We start from the raw sequence: 16,114 nt of genomic DNA on the forward strand, positions 1-16,114 counted from the left end.
ATACCTTCCAGGAGTCCCAGAGCTGTACCTAAGCACTATTGAATGCTCAGCATGCACCAGATTTATTCTTCTTATTTCATCTGTTAGTAAACTGGGTCACAGGAACACTTCCTGAGGGAGCCCAGGGTACAAACTTATAGGTTTCTATCCTGATCAGGACATTTCATATTGCCTCTAGGGAATGAGATGGGGAAGGTCTCAAACAGTTAGCTTATACTGACAGAAAAGAATAGAGGGGGGCCACATTGGATGCCCAGTGGATTCCGTTATATAGAAGCAAGTACGTTCAACAGAGGAAGGATGATGTGACAGCTTCCTGGAAAAGAAAAATGAAGGAGACGGATGTCCAGATGTGTGGGGAGGAGAGAATAGAGTCTCGATAGCAGGTTAGATTGCCTTCAGAGGAATAGACATCTTGACTGGTAATCATTCCTACTTTTTGACTGTTTTGAGGGTTGTTGTTTTTCTCTTTAATTAATTTACTTCTTTAATTTTGGCTGTGCCAGGTCTTAGTTGTGGCATGTGGGATCTTTGTTGTGGCATGCGGACTTCTTAGTTGTGGCATGCATGTGGGATCTAGTTCCCCGATCAGGGATCGAATCCAGGCCCCCTGCATTGGGAGCGCAGAGTTTTACCCACTGGACCACCAGGGAAGTCCCTTTGAGGGGTTTTAAGAGACAGAACTATAAACACCAATTTTCACTCATTAAAGTTTGGCCATAAATTTATGTATCTTGATCTTGTAAAACACAGTTTCCAACCAGCATTTTACCTGTTAACATTTCAGATTCATCACCCAAAGTATTTCCTCTGTTGCCTTCGCCTCACATCAAGATAACCTATTTGTTTATTAGGGTTATCTTAATCTTTTTATTCAGATTAAACTCTTCCCTGTTGTAATTACTCTTGGGTCAAATTACCAGGGTATTTGCCAGGAACTAAGAAATCAGTAGCACTTTTGTTTAAACACTTCTGAATGAATTTTGCTAGAGAGCTATGAATTACTATTACTTGATAATTGATATTTGTTCAGTGCACACTGCGTTAAGCTGGGTTTAGGGCTCTTGAGGACCTTTACCTCTTTGCTGTCTTCTATTCTTGTGGTTTTTATTGCCACCTACATGACTCAGGTTTCAGATTTCTTTTTCCCCCACCTCAGTTGGTTTGTTGGTTTGATCCTTTAACCCTCAGTGTACTCTGAGGTACTTACCTACATTTCTGCTACCATCCTTAAGATCAGTCCATCAGTCAGCTCCTGTCATTTAACAGAACCATTCTTTGTGATCTCTTTTTTCTAGTTTTTTAAGTACATGAGTTTGGTATTGATTCTTGGCTGCCTTCTCCCCACACTCATGCTTGGCAACCTCCAGCTTTCTCAAGGCCCTTCTATCTCCACTCAAAGAAATGTCACCCATCTTTCATGGTCCACTTCATAGTCAGTGGAAGGAAGTCTTCACTGACTTGTCAGGTTAACATGGGCAGCTGGTGAGCTAATCCCTAGCTGCTCATCCTTTGCTCATTTACACTGCACGAGTCACTGTGCTTACCAAAGGTCAGTTGTGATTGTTTCAGACCTGTTGATGCCAGTTATATTGGTATTGTAAATAAGTAACTTAATTAATAATATATAGATAAACCATGAGTGAGGAAAGAGACTTGTTCTATGAAAACTTAACTTGCTTTGGAAAGGCAAGTTACTTAAAAAAGGAAATGAAGTTGAATTAGGTTTGGACAGGATAACTATAGGAGACTAGAGGTGGAGGACTCCTAAAATCTAGAAAAATTCTGTGCTTCCTGTTTCACAGGAGTCTGAGTTCTCCCTCTCCTTTAGAGAAACTGGAAATTGTGGATGATACATTATGAGTGAATTTTATACAAGAAAAAGGCATAGATCTCTAACTAGCAGAAAAGATCTTTTGGGCTCTACATCAAAAATTTGATGGCTCTCAAAGTAGTGTTTATAGCAGATGATTGTGGGCTTGGACATTGGGGGAAAAGTTACAATAAAAGTCAAAATAACTTATCTTTTTTACATGAGTTGTCGGTTTTAAATGCTATCCATTGAGGGTAAGGAAATCAGTGTTATTATTCTGCCTCCCTCTTTTTTTCCCCCGTGTTTCCTAATTTTTTGCTAGCTGTAGCTTTCTACATTGTCAAAGCATATAGCATGGGCATTCTGTTGTCACCGTAATCCCATTTGTCTTAGTCCTACCATTAAGGGGATTCAGTGCTCACCGCCAGTCTTTCTGCCATGGTTTTTCCAGTCACCTCTTGGTTAGCAGAAGTGTTTTCTTCTGTAGATTCCTCAAAAAAGACTCATGGGAACAATATTTCCTATTCTGTTACTCTTGATTGACAGTCACCTAGGTGTAAAATTCTTGGGTTACCCTTTGTCTCGTTGGGAATTTTTGTAAGTATTACTCCTTTTTCTGCTAGCATTGAATTTTACCATTGAAATTTTCAAGATTTTATCCCTCTTTTAAGTGATTTGATCTTTTTGCCTGGTTGCAGAAATTGAGAAATCTTACCTTCAAAGTCTGTCTTGGCACTGACTTTTCTGGGTCAGTTTTTCCCTGGGATACAATGTGCCCTTTCAAGAACATCTTGAACTATATTTTTACATCATCTTTATGAACTGAGTCTTTACACATTTGTTCTGTTTCTATGTTACAGTTTTCTTTTATGCATATGTTATAGCTCCTTTGCTGTCTTCTGTAACTCATTTTCTCCCTATTCCTTTTAATTCTTTTTTTCATTTCATTTTAGTTGCTTTTAAAAAATTTCTCCCCTTTTTGTTCCTCCCTATATTTTCAGCAGTCTCTCCTGCCTTTTGTTCCTTCCAGTTTCATTATTTCTGTATGTTTTTTCCCTTCCACTTATGTCTTCTCTTCTTGTCTCCCTGCCTCTCCCATAAACTCTTGCACTTCTGCTTTGAGCTCTTGCTTCATAGTTTTCTTTTTTCAATTTTGTAAAGTATTTTATTACATTTTATCTGCTCTATCACAGCATTTTTCTGGTGTGTAGTCTTAGTCTGCCCTTTGGGTTTCCTGTTTCTTTCCTAATTTTTTTCTTGTTGCATCTTTATATAGATCCTGTGCAGATTTCATTTTTATAACTCATCTTTAAATAGGTGAGTTTTTCAGGGACCAGCTATTTGCAGGATGCTTGTTTAGGGGAGGTCCCGAGTCTATGTTCCAGGCTGGCTGCAGTTGTTCTCATGATTTCAGGTTCCGGATGAGTTCCTTTACCCTTTATTTCTATCTAGGCAAGAGAGATGGGCGTCTGCAGTTTTTCCACCATGCAAAGGCTATCTTCTCCGCTGCCACAGAGACTGGCTCTGTGAGGCAAATAGAGCTTGTTTGGGTGGTTTCTCATTTAGCCCCAACTCCAGGTCCAAGGAAGTTCCTGTCTTCCAAAAACAAGGAATCTGTTTGGTCCCAGAGGGTGTGTTCTTTACCTACAAAAAGTTTATTTTTGCAGGTCTTCCTGAGCTCTCCAGCTCCTGTGTCCTCTCTCGGTAGCATCCTTTTTTTTCTTCTCAAAAGGAAAAGAGCCCTTGCTTGAGCTCCTTGCTTTTGACAGTTTTTACACCTATTTTGGCACCTGGGATTGTGGTTATCTTCTTTTTTTTAAAATGTATTTATTTGTTTTTTTTTAAATTTTTGGCTGTGTTGGGTCTTTGTTGCTGTGTGTGAGCTTTCTCTAGTTGCGGCGAGCGGGGGCTACTCTTTGCTGCAGTGTGCGGACTTCTCATTGTCGTGCCTTCTCGTTGCAGAGCACGGGCTCTAGGCGCATGGGCTTCAGCAGTTGTGGCATGCGGGCTCAGTAGTTGTGGCTTGCGGGCTCTAGAGCGCAGGCTCAGTAGTTGTGGTGCATGGGCTTAGTTGCTCCGCAGTGTGTGGGATCTTCCCGGACCAGAGCTCAAACCCGTGTCCCCTGCATTGGCAAGCAGATTCTTAACCACTGCACCACCAGGGAAGCCCTGTGGTTATCTTCTAATTTTGTTGAAAATGGAGTTTGCATTTTTATTTATTTCTCCTTTTTTGCACTTGAAACACATTTTTTTTTTTTTTTTTGCGTTACGTGGGCCTCTCACTGTTGTGGCCTCTCCCGTTGCGGAGCACAGGCTCCAGACGCGCAGGCTCTACGGCATGTGGGATCTTCCCGGACCGGGGCACGAACCCGTGTCCCCTGCATCGGCAGGCGGGCCCTCAACCACTTGCGCCACCAGGGAAGCCCCTGAAACACATTTTGAATAGCATTTAAAAATTATGACTTCATGATGCAGTGTTCAAATCAGAAGTCTTAACTGATGTTATCTATTAACCAACCACTGGTCCCCATGATATCCTCTGTTAGGCCTTTTACTACACCTTCTCCATAAAGCCTCCACCACCACACTGTCATCCATCTTTTAAGCACCTGAAGCCCAAGGAAGATGCTATGAAGATGCTTTTCAGACTTATGAAAAGTCTTTTATTCACTCAACGTGCCTACTCCACACTGGGCATTGTTCTAGGCCTTGGGGATAAAGCATGAAAGACTTTCTACTAGACCTTTGACACCCCCTGTTCAGATGAAGAGGGTGGAAGACTCAGTTTGGGATTTTGAGGGAGTATGGTGGAAAGGGTAGAACATGAGCTCTGGAGTCAGACAGACCTAGATTCAGTGATCAGTTCTGCTACTAAATATTTGACATTGGGATAGTTTATTGACTTTTCCATGTATCGGTTTACCTCAGATGGATGTTACAAAATTAAAATAAGTTGCATATAAAGTGCTTAGCACATAGTAGATGCTCAACAAGTACTACTTCCCCCATGAAGAAGGGGTTCATTAAACAAAAGGAATAAATACTAGGAGTACTGGTATAGAGACCTATTTTTTTAAATTGTGGTAACATTTACATAAAATAAAGTTTACTGTCTTCATTTTTAAATGTACTGTTCAGTAGTGTTAAATGTGTTCACATTTTTGTGCAGCCCATCTCCAGAGCTCTTCATCTTGCAAAACTGGAACTCTACACGCCCATTAAACAACAGTCCCCATTCCCTCCTCCCCTCAGTCCCTGGCAACCACAATTCTACTTTCTATCTCTATGATTTTGACTACTAGGTACCTTATATAAATGGAATTATACTATATTTGTCCTTTTATGTCTGGCTTATTTCACTTAGCATAATATCCTCAAGGTTCATCCATATTGTAGCATGTTTCAGAATTTTCTTCCATTGTAATGCTGAATAATACTCAATTGCATGTATATGCCACATTTTGTTTATCTGTTCATCCATTGATGGACGCTTGGATTGCTTCCTACTTTTGGCTATTGTGAATAATGCTGCTATGAAGATAGGTATACAAATATCTCTTTGAATCCTTCTTTTCAATTCTTTTGGGTATAAACCCAGAAGTAATATGGTAATTCTATTTTTAATTTTTTAAGGAAACACAATACTATTTTTGGAAGCCTATTTCTTGATGGAGAAGTATAAACAGTGTAGTCCCCCAGGGCATAATTTTAAGACCAGTCTTGTTTAACATTTTGTAAATTATCTGTATATGAGAGTTTCACTATGAAATTGCCATTGCATATAGATAATGAAATAGTTCATATTGTGTAAAATTTTAGAACACCTCATGTGAGTGTATATGTAGACATAAAAGTGGTTAATAAGGCTTAATTAATGTAGGCAAACATTTTATTTGTATTTGAATGTGTGCTTTATTACACTCCCTCCTCGAGGTCAGAAGAAATACCCTAGTTACATCTGTTAGTGTATTCCCCTCACTTATTATGGGCAAAATATGGAGAACTGATGTGTCAGAAAACTTCATGTGTCAAAAATACACATGCACAAACTTGCAGACATGTCTTTTTTCTTGACTGTCCATAGCCTGTGGAGTATATTGGCCCTCAAATCCTCCATAGTTTAGTCTGGACTTTATGCCAGTGGGGTCTCAACTGAAGACAGTTTTTTCCCCCGGAGACATTTGATCATGAGTGGAGACATTTTTGTTGTCACAGGTGAAGGAGTGCTGCTGGAATCTAGTGCACAGAGCCAGGGATACTGCTAAAAATGCTGCGATGCACGGGACAGCTCCCCACAACAGAAAACCCTCCAGCCCAGATGGCAATAGTGCCCAAGTTGAGAGACCTTGCCTTAGACCCAAACTACCTTCTCAGCATCGTCCTCAGCCTCCCTTTTGCATAAACCTGACCTTCTAGCCAGACCCGGGTGCTCCTCAGACCATACACCAGCTGAATTGCTTCCTCCAGTGCCTTTCACCTGAAATCCTCCTCCCTGCTTCTCTGATGGCAGACCGAGCTTCAGTTCTCTCACTGTCTCAGTGAAACTGGCTCTGGCCTCTCTAGCCACTGATCTCTTCCTTCTCTGACCTCCTGTAGGACTATCCCACTAATCTGGCACTTGGTTAACAATACAAAGTGGTACTTGCTCTCTTTCCAACTTAATTGAAAGTGCTTTGAAGGCCATGTCTATAGGACTTGATTTGAAATATGAAGTACCACCCCTTACATACCCCAGTGGGCACCTTGACCAACCTGGGGCTTCCCATGGCAGCTTTCCTGCCACTGTGGGATAGAGTAGTTTAGTCAGCACAATACTCGGCTGTCACAGCAGTCTGAGACTCAGGTTTGTTGGGAGAAGTACTAGCTAGATGGAAGGCCCACGTGTGAGCCTCATGACCAAAAAAGTATTCACCCTGAACATGGTTTCTTATCTAAAGCTGGAAGATATGGGATGAGGACGGGTGCCCAGAAATGGGCCTGTTTTGCCTCCAGTGGAGCACAGACTGGAGGATGTTATGAAGCCTGGGCGATAACATATTTCACATGGAAATGTGCGTGGACAGGAATTATTCTGTCATAGCTGGACTGACTTAATGCCAGTCAGTGTTTATGATGATAACACTAGTAATGAAAGGCATGGCATCATTATTTTTTTAGAACCCAGTGTGTGCCAGGCACCGGGTAGGTGCTTCACACAGGTTGTCTCCTTCATCCCTCACCACAATCCTGGAAGGAAGCTGAAGCACTGAAAGGATGATTTGCCCAAGGTCACCCAGCTAATACCAAAGAGCAGAGCTGAAATTTAAACACAGTCTGACTTCAAATGAAGCCTGTGCTTTCAGCCACCACCTTGAGTGTAGCTAGGCCCTTCTGCACTGCTTTTGGAAGAGATTTGTGTCTTGATATGCCGGGATGTGGGGGGAATCCCCTGTGGTCTCTGAGGCATTTGTTGTGAATCAGGTGCCAGTGTCAAGTATGACCACCCTGCTGCTGCAGAAAAGCCCACGAGGTTTCCTTTGGGTCCACACTGTCACTCCCACAAAGGGCTCTAACCCTTCTTATTTTTGTTTCCCCTTCAGGTGCACTACATTCTTCAGGAGGTGGTGATGGGTGGGATGGTGTTGGAAACAAACATGAATGAAATCGTGGCTCAGATTGAAGCTCAGAACAGGCTGGAGAAATCCGAGGTGAGACACAGCTGTGATTTTGCCCTGGATGGTTAGAGAAGACGTGGGCAGCAGGAGGAATGGCTGATGTGTGGGGTTGGGTTGCTGTGGAACCTTAGCAGTGTTTTCTACTCATCCTCTTTCTTCCTTGAGTCTATCGAAACTCACTGGTTTGAAGGCCGGCCATGAAGATTAAAAAGGTAAGAAAAAGGCTAAAAGTGTGAATGGAAAAGCCAGGTGGCACGGGAAGGCAAACAGCTTCTGGCTTGGGAGGTTATGGCCAATGTTTGTGGTTTCTAATTCCTCCTTTAAAGCCACGTGTTCCCTGGAGGGACCCAGAATCCCCTTCTCTGATTCCAGTGTGGTTTCCTAGCTTGTGTGCCTATGAGTCTGGTCTCCCAGCAGGCACTTCACATGGTTTCAGACCTCAGAGTTGCCAATTTCCTTATTTCCAGTTAGCCTTATAAAAAGCTACAGTAGAGTTTGGGCTGGGTTTGAAAATAGCATACCCCAGGTCCACCCCCATATAGTGCTGAGTTTGATACAAATGCTCACAGTAAATTCCCATCCTTTTCCCCTGAGGTCTCTCCATCGCCTTCATCAGCCTTACCAGGGAGTAGAGGTTACAGGCATACACCTTCACACGTGGCAGAACAAGCAGAACAAATTACCTCTTCAATTATCTGAGTGTCTTAAAGAGCTTCATTGCTTTGTGTAACGGAACTTGATCTTGCGAAACCAGGAATGCTTCCTGTGAGGACTGGCAGTCCTGCTGAAGAAGCTTTTCCAGACCACAGCTATTGAGGCAACTATAGTTCTCTTAGAAATGTAGGCTGGGAAGCTTCCAGGAATAGTAAGTGAGTCAGAGGCAAGGGGTTTGGAAACTAGAAGCAATGGAGACTTGCTGGGCGAGGGTGGAATTGGAGTCAGGATCCTGAAAGTAGTCAAGAAGGATGAAACGGTTTTGAGAACATCCTCGTCGACTTCCCCCCCTCTCCGCATACCAGGGCTGAGCCTGGAGAGTGAGGGCTGACCGCAGGCACCTTTCCTCTCTGTTGTTCCCAGACCTCTGTGTCCGTGGGTGCACTCCACCTCCTACGTGTCCTTCTTCCCGTCTTGTGGCCACATGACATTTCCAGAGCCAGCTCTTGTCCATTTCATGGTATTAGTTGGCAAGTGGTTGTCCTAAGCTGTGACATTCCTTTTCCCTTTAAGAATTTCCCTGTGACTGCCCTCCTCTGTAAGAGTCTTCAGTCTCTTGAGGAAAGGGTTTTGTTTTATTTTGTTTCATAACCCTGTTGCTAAATACGACTTGGTTAAACTTCCTTGGTTATTTCAACAGGCATCTACTGAACACCTACTGTGTGCCAGGCACTGTTGGCACTGGGGCTATAAAACTGCATAAGACACAACCCACCTTTAGGAGTGCAGTTTGGGTCCCTGTACTATAGAATCCACTAACCTAAAGATTGTTGTGTTGGCCACCTTTGAGGCATGAGGAGGGAAAAATCAAAATGTGCATTGAATGTGCTCAGTTTGGACATTTTCTAGCCCTTTTTCACTTGTTTTTATTTAAGCCTTAAGCAGATGACACTGAGGGTTTCTCTTCACGTTTTCCCTTCACGTCTCCCCAGGGTGGCCTTTCAGCAGCGCCCGCCCGGGCTGTGTCCGCTGTGAAAAACATCAACCTGCCGGAGATGCCTCGGAATATCAACATTGGCGATCTCAACATCAAAGTCCCCAACCTGTCCCAGTTTGTCTGAGAGTGGAAGATGGCTGAACTGAGTCCTTGGAACCAGCAAAGCTGAGCCAGTCCTGCAGCAAAACCCTCTCTGCGCCCTAGAGGAGTCCAGCCTCGGGCCGTGGCCCCTGCTGTCCCGAAGCGGGAAGGAGTCCTATGTCCACTGGCAGCCTGTATGCTTGCTTCTCACATGTGCGGCCTTGCCCGTCTCTTGTACACACAGCCACTGCAGATGTGAGGGGCCATGGCTTCCTCAGTGGGGGTCAGGTGCCCAAGCCACTCGCCCCCTTTACCTGCCACGTGCAGCCACTTCCAGGGATTGCAGACTGTAGCGAGAGGCCCCCCCGCTCCCAGAACCCCACCACGAGGATGTTCTTTGACGCGAGTCTTCAACCTTAGCACCACGAGGCTCCCTGAGGTCCTGTAGCATTGACTTTCCTGGTGAGGTGCTATAGCTAGAAAAGGGCTGACCCTCTAGATTTGGGGATGTGGTGAGTGGCAAACAAGGGCAGGATGTTATGAAATCCAGAGTTGCCTACTGACTCTACTAGAGTTGGCACACCCAGAATCCCTTTGTATAGCCACGCTGTCTCATCACCACCTCCTGCGGCATACACTCCCCACTGCCACAGTTCCTGGCCCTGCTCTCCCAGGTGTTTATGTGCAGGACACAATCCAAATCATAAGCCTCTTGTTTGCCTGCCCCCCACATTTCTGCCAATAGGGAGGGCACCCCCCCCACAGCCAGAGGGGTCCCCCTCAAAGGGGAGGGGCCCTGTGTCTGTAGAAAGCAAAGCTGACAACATGTGGAACATCTAAGAATTATGACTCTTCCAGGTTTAAAATACATTCTCCCTCCGAGGAGCAGACGGGTCAGTTGCTGTGTTATGAATGATGAGTCTTCTTTGTACAGGAAGCCCACTGCTGTCTACACCAGATTCTGGAGCATGAGAGCCTGAGCTGGGGTCATGTGTTCTGGACCTGGCACAGGGGAAGGCTGGGGACACGGGCAGCCTGCTGGCTGAAACCGGTGGCAGTGCAGCATCTTCTCCCCAGTGTGCGAGGGGTCCCTGCCTGAGTTCACTCTGGGCACACCCTGTTCCCCTCAGATGACAGTCCTCTAGAGCTAGCTGTGGAAACCTGTAAATGTTTACATTCGGTAAGAGCCTTTCTTCCTGTGGTTAACTTAGAGCTGAAGCTGCTCCTCGAAGTAGTGCCTCTTAACTCCTGCGCTGCCTCGGGGCCAGGTCTCAGGTATAATGTTGAGCTGCCTTGAGATTAGCGAGCTCGCTGCACCATCATGGTAAAGTCTCCCGGCCTGGGGACTTTTCGTGCCTGCCGGCCAGTGGCCCAAACTGTTTCCTCAGGCCTCCTGAGGCTGTCACAGAGCCCGTCTGAGGTGGTGCCCAACAGGACCATGGCCAGGACCACGTCTTTTCCCGCTTTGAACAGTGCTTCCTGTGGTTGGTGCCTTTTGCTCCCTGTAGCCTCTTAACCTCAGTCTTTTGAAACATCTCTGATAACCTCAGAGATGGGTAGTGTTGATCAGAATGTAGGCCCTCTTATGTTGGAAGAGGGAAATGTAGGTTTATATATCTGTCTGATGTTAAAACCTCTGATATTCTTTTAAAGAATTTAATTTTTATTTTTAACAGACATTTCAGTATATTCACATCCCTCTCACATTTGCCGAAAGTGATATAGGAACAAAGAAGGAAAACGATATTTATTTTGCACCTCCTGTAAGGTGGCATGAGCGAGATCCTTCCACAATCCTAACAACAGACACTGTTATCTCCATTTTGTAAGTCAAGAAAGTAAGACTCAGGTCAAGTAACCTGCTTTAGGTCACAAGGGCTAAGAATTGAGACTGTCTGCCTAAATCCACAGTTCATTTTTTTTCACTGCTCAAGATGGCTTCTCCCAATTTTATTTTCCTTCTTTTGGATAAGGAAACCTCAAACAGTTTAGGTAGCTTCTCAGAAACTGTGATAAAAACCGGCTTGGTAGCCAGTGACAGCATCAAAGAGTGTGAGCTGGGGGGTCCTCCACATGCCTCCATTGAACTGGTGAGGAAGCAGAAGTCCAGAGTGTTTAGTGTTGTGTCCAGGGTCACAGAGCTAGAACCAAGTCAGTTTTCTTTTTTTTAAATTTCTATTGGAGTAGAGTTGATTTACAATGTTGTGTTAGTTTCAGGTGTGCAGCAAAGTGAATCAGTTATATGTATACGTATCAAGTCGTTTTTCTTGAGTTTGTTTCGTGGCTTATCGCATTGCTGCTACATGTCCTGGATTTCCTGGAATAGTCTTTGAATGTTTTGCTTGCCAGAAACCAATGATTCCCAAAAGCCACTGACCAGTCCTAGAGACTCCAGCAGTGGGCATCCCCACATCATCCCTCATACTGCTTCTAAAAATGACATAAAACTTGAGCCTGATCTTTTGTTTGGAACACTTGATCCCTTTGGATGAGCCACAGTAATTGTTCATTAACTACTTGAGGTTGCCTGCAAATCCAGGTACCTTTCTTGCTTGTTATCAGCAAAGCCATAAACTTCTTTGAAAAATAAGAGGAAATCCTCATTGGCCATTTTTTGGAGAGGGATACAGATACTGCTGCTGAGAGATGTCAGTTATGAAAATAGGAGCCAGGTTTGAATTTGGGAGCCCTTGGCCCTGGATGGTTTACAATGAGGATTTCCTGAAGTGGTACAGAATACTGGGTTTTCAGTGTTCACTGCCACTGACAAAAATCTAATATTCCTTCATTATGCAATTTCTCAGTGCTTGGTGGATGCCAGGCTCAGTTCTGGGCACTGAAGGTTGCGAGCAGTGAGGCCCTGCCTCCCGCAGCTGTCTCTGCTGTGCATCTCTGAGTGCTCAGGTTGCATCTGACTGGCAGCCTGAATTTGTGGAGACTAGAGTCAGTGACTTTGTGTTTTATGGAATACTTAAAAGACCCATTTCCCAACCCCAGCTGACACCATCATGCTCTGCTGTCTATGCTCCAAACAGCCTGTCTTCAAGCTGCTAGAACAAAAATACCGTAGACTGAGTGGCTTAAATAACAAACATTTCTCACAGTTCTGCAGGCTGGTCAAGATCAAGGTGCCAGCAGATTTGGTGCCTAGTGTGGACCTACTTCCTCTTTCACAGAGGGCCATATTCTTGCTCTGTCCTGAAATAATGAAGAGAAAGCTCTGGGCTCTTCATTCCTTTATAAGGGTGCCAATCCCACCATGGGGTCTCCACCTCTGTGACCTCATCCAAACCTAATTACCTCTCAAAGGCCCCATCTCCAGATACCATCACATTGGGGATTGGATGTCAACATACGAATTTGGGAGAGGACACAAACATTCAGTCCATACATACCCACCTTTTTGCTAGGCCTGGTCATGGCCCTGTGCTTGTCACATTAAGGATTAAGTCAGCTATCTCGAGTCTTCTCAAGTCCCTGTTATTCAGGCCTCTGCCACTTACAGAGCCAGCCAGCCTTTCCTCCCCACCACCTCCACCTCCATGGAGCCAACCTAGGGAAGATCTCGCGGGCCCCAGCTTCACCAGGAAAGAAACCAGGGGAGTATGGCTGAAACCAGGCTGCTGGCTAAGTCCTGTCTCGTGGACCAGTCTTTAGTAGGGGATTTCCTTAGTGTGGTCCTTGGGTTTCCAAATAGGATGCAGCAGTGATCAGTGCCTGAAAATATGGATCAAGAGAGAGTGTGATAGCCAGGACAAGAGCCAATGAGGTAGGGGAGTCACCTGGGGTGGGGTGGGGGTGTCGGCTCCTAGCAAACATCCTGGTCTTCAGCTTTCCGAGTCTCCTGCCCTACCCATCTCCTTGTGGTCATCGTGAGCCTGGTGTCCACATATCTGTGTGTACCAGCACGTGGCCAGTGCCTGCAGGTGGACGAACGGCTGATCTCATGGTTAAAATGTTGCCCACTGGGGAGCACTGGAGGATGCTCCATCTGTGATGTCTGGCAGCAGTTGGCAGATAGACAAACAGGCCTATAAGGCAGTAGTTCCATAGAAATGATTAATCTTTTCCAGAAGACTGTTCAAGTTCGTTCCTATTTCAATGAATTAATGTTCGTTTGTTTGTTTTTTTTAAAGGGCAGTTATTTCCTTCTGCCTCGTTTATTTATTTTTTATTTTTGCTGTGTTGGGTCTTCGTTTCTGTGTGAGGGCTTTCTCAAGTTGTGGCAAGCGGGGGCCACTCTTCATCGCGGTGCGTGGGCCTCTCACTATCATGGCTTCTCTTGTTGCGGAGCACAGGCTCCAGACACACAGGCTCAGTAGTTGTGGCTCACGGGCCTAGTTGCTCCGCGGCATGTGGGATCCTCCCAGACCAGGGCTTGAGCCTGTGTCCCCTGCATTAGCAGGCAGATTCTCAACCACTGCGCCACTAGGGAAGCCCCCTGAATTAATGTTTTGAAAAGGAAATTCACGTGGTTCAAAATTTAAGGTGACAAAAGGCTGTTCAGCCAGACTCACGCTGTTCCCCCAAACCACGGAGCACCCACCCCCATCCCTGGAAGCAACAAGTGTTTCCAATTTAAAAGATTAAGAAACAAAGCCCCTGGATTTTTATTACTGAAACTGAGAGAGTGTACTTTCCTCAAAGAGTTCTGTTCCATTTGACCTTGGTTGACCTCAGCCCACTACAATCCTGCTATCCTCTGTAGAGGGAGAGGCCTCCCAGACCACCCCGTCCTTGCTCTGCCTCTCTGTTTTCCATGGCACTCTGATGTCCTGTGTGTTTGAGTTGTAGTTTTTATCTCCCCTACTAGGATGTACACCTCTCAAAGGCAGGGATTTGTCTCTCCTGTTCAGTGCTGTGTCCCAGCTGCTATGACCAGTGCCTGGTATGTACTGCTCAATAAATAACTATTAAATGAGTGAATAGTTGAGACAAATGGTAACTCATTCTAGCGGCAACTTGTAGCTTATGCTCTCCAGGGCCTCATGCTCAGTCAGCATTTGGGGAAAGAACCTGGGTAATGGCATTGGGAACAGTCTATAGAGAGGGACCAGGTGATGGCCTGTGGAGGATGAGGGAGAGGAGAAAGGCAAAGCTGATGACAGTGGAGGCCACGTGACCAGAGGACCAGAGAGGGAGAAAGACCAGAGTTTGGATGTGGACATGTGACACTGGAGTTGCCTGAGAGTATCTGGGACAGATGTCCACCAGCCAGCTGGGAACCTGGGAGTGGGCAGAGTGGAAATGAACGTCCAGCCCAGAGAGATGGTGGTTGAAGCCATGTGGGTGAGTGATGTGGCCAAGAGGACTCAGTCTGTGGGCAGAGAAAGGGAGATGAGAGTCTAGACAGAGGAGCAACTTCAGGTCCACAGAGGACTTTCAGTGGGAAGGGCCCCTGCTGAGAGGCCAAGGGGTGGGACTTAGATGACCTTTCTTGGTCTTGCCATTGCCCCTCCACCCCAAGCCCTCTAAGTGAGGCAGCGAAATGGGGGAACTTTGAAGGGGGTGGTTCTAGTCTAGTGGTGGGGTGGGTCTCACCCACAGGTGGTTGTATAAGAGTGTGTGTCACAATCTAGCTGTAATGTACAGAGCCTTCGGAAGGTCAGTGACTGCATCCATAAAGGGGTACCAATAACTCCTGCCTTAGGGGGCTGTTTGAGGGTTAATTGAGAATTGATGAAGACCACAAAGGACTCCATATAAACACTGGCTGCTGTCATCACTGGGATTTTTGCAGAGGGAATGGGAGCTGAAGTAGATGCAATTAGCTGGGAGAGGTTTGGTGGTGCTGAGAAGGAGAGATGGACGTCTGTAGTGCTCAAGTCCTGGCAGAAGACCTCAAAGGTGGGACTGCAGAGGGATGATGGGGACAGTGGATGCTGGCCTGGCCCCACCAGTGGCCCATATCTAGAGGCCACCGGTGGATTAAACTGTAGGGGAAGTGGTGGAATCTCTGGAAAGTGAAGCTTCCCTTAACAGTGAGGAGGTTGAAGACATAGAAGAGTGAGCTTGGGATTGGTAGGACCGGAAGCGTGGGGGACAGAGCCTGGAACTCCCTTCCCCCAGAGTCAGGGGGAAATGGAGAGGTCCCAGAGACACAGTGGGAGGAGTCAGCATTTGGCCGGGACGGGTGAGGGCCTCTGGCCAAGCAGGCCTGGCCAAGGGTTGTGTTCCTATAGGGACCCCACGCTTCCTGTGAGAAATGGGATCTTTAGGCTTTCTCAAGAGCAAACCTTACATTTTTTTTCAACTCTGATATCAGCCTGGCCTGAGAGCGCTTGGGTATAGGGGTGCCCACCCCTGCCACCTAGGATTGGACCACACTTTCAAGAGGGCAGGTTGGTGCTTATTTTCTGTATTGGTGATGATGAATGCCCTTTACAAACCCATGGGATAAAGGCACAGCTGAAATGACAGGAGGAGGTACAGGTAAATACTTACTCATTTATTATTTTAAGAGTTCAGCTATTGAACATGTTACAAAAGAGGTTCAGTCAAAAAGCCCAAAGCCCGTGTCATCATCAGACTCCTCAGTCTTCTTTCTTTGCTGCCACTGTCTTCTCAGCTGGGGCAGCAGTGGTGGAGGCGGCAGGACCTCCTGCTGGTGCCACCCCAGCTGATAGGCAGGCCCACCAGCCCCTTCCTTGCAGATGAGGCACCCGGTGTTGACATTGGCCAGAGCCTTTGCAAACAATCCTGGCCAGAAAAGGTCAACATTTACACCAGCTGTTTAATGAGGGCATTGATCCTCCATGGCCGTCACCTCATAGTTGTGCAGGATGAGGGCCGAGTAGATGCAGGTGAGCTCTGAGATGGAGGCCATGGTACAAGCGAATGTGAGGCGGGCGTGGTGCTACTCGCCAGATGAAGTGAGGGCCTCACCCCAATGCGACCCAAGCTTCCTCGGAGGGA

At 46.0% G+C, this 16,114-nt stretch overlaps 1 protein-coding gene and 1 pseudogene across 1 annotated transcript in view; one reads left to right on the forward strand and one right to left on the reverse strand.

Moving 5' to 3' along the window:
• AP3S2 (adaptor related protein complex 3 subunit sigma 2) overlaps positions 1-16,114 on the forward strand; it is a 69,958-nt gene that overhangs the window by 46,817 nt on the left and 7,027 nt on the right. The window contains exons 5-6 of the mRNA XM_007106069.4: positions 7,393-7,500; positions 9,114-15,631. Of these exons, the coding sequence (XP_007106131.2) occupies positions 7,393-7,500; positions 9,114-9,242 (237 nt within the window). The 3' untranslated portion in view covers positions 9,243-15,631. The remainder of the gene's footprint in view (positions 1-7,392; positions 7,501-9,113; positions 15,632-16,114) is intronic.
• On the reverse strand, positions 13,624-16,025 carry LOC102974567 (60S acidic ribosomal protein P1-like; annotated as a pseudogene).

This window comes from Physeter macrocephalus, chromosome 11, assembly GCF_002837175.3.
Source record: "Physeter macrocephalus isolate SW-GA chromosome 11, ASM283717v5, whole genome shotgun sequence".
NCBI classification, from domain to species: domain Eukaryota; kingdom Metazoa; phylum Chordata; class Mammalia; order Artiodactyla; family Physeteridae; genus Physeter; species Physeter macrocephalus.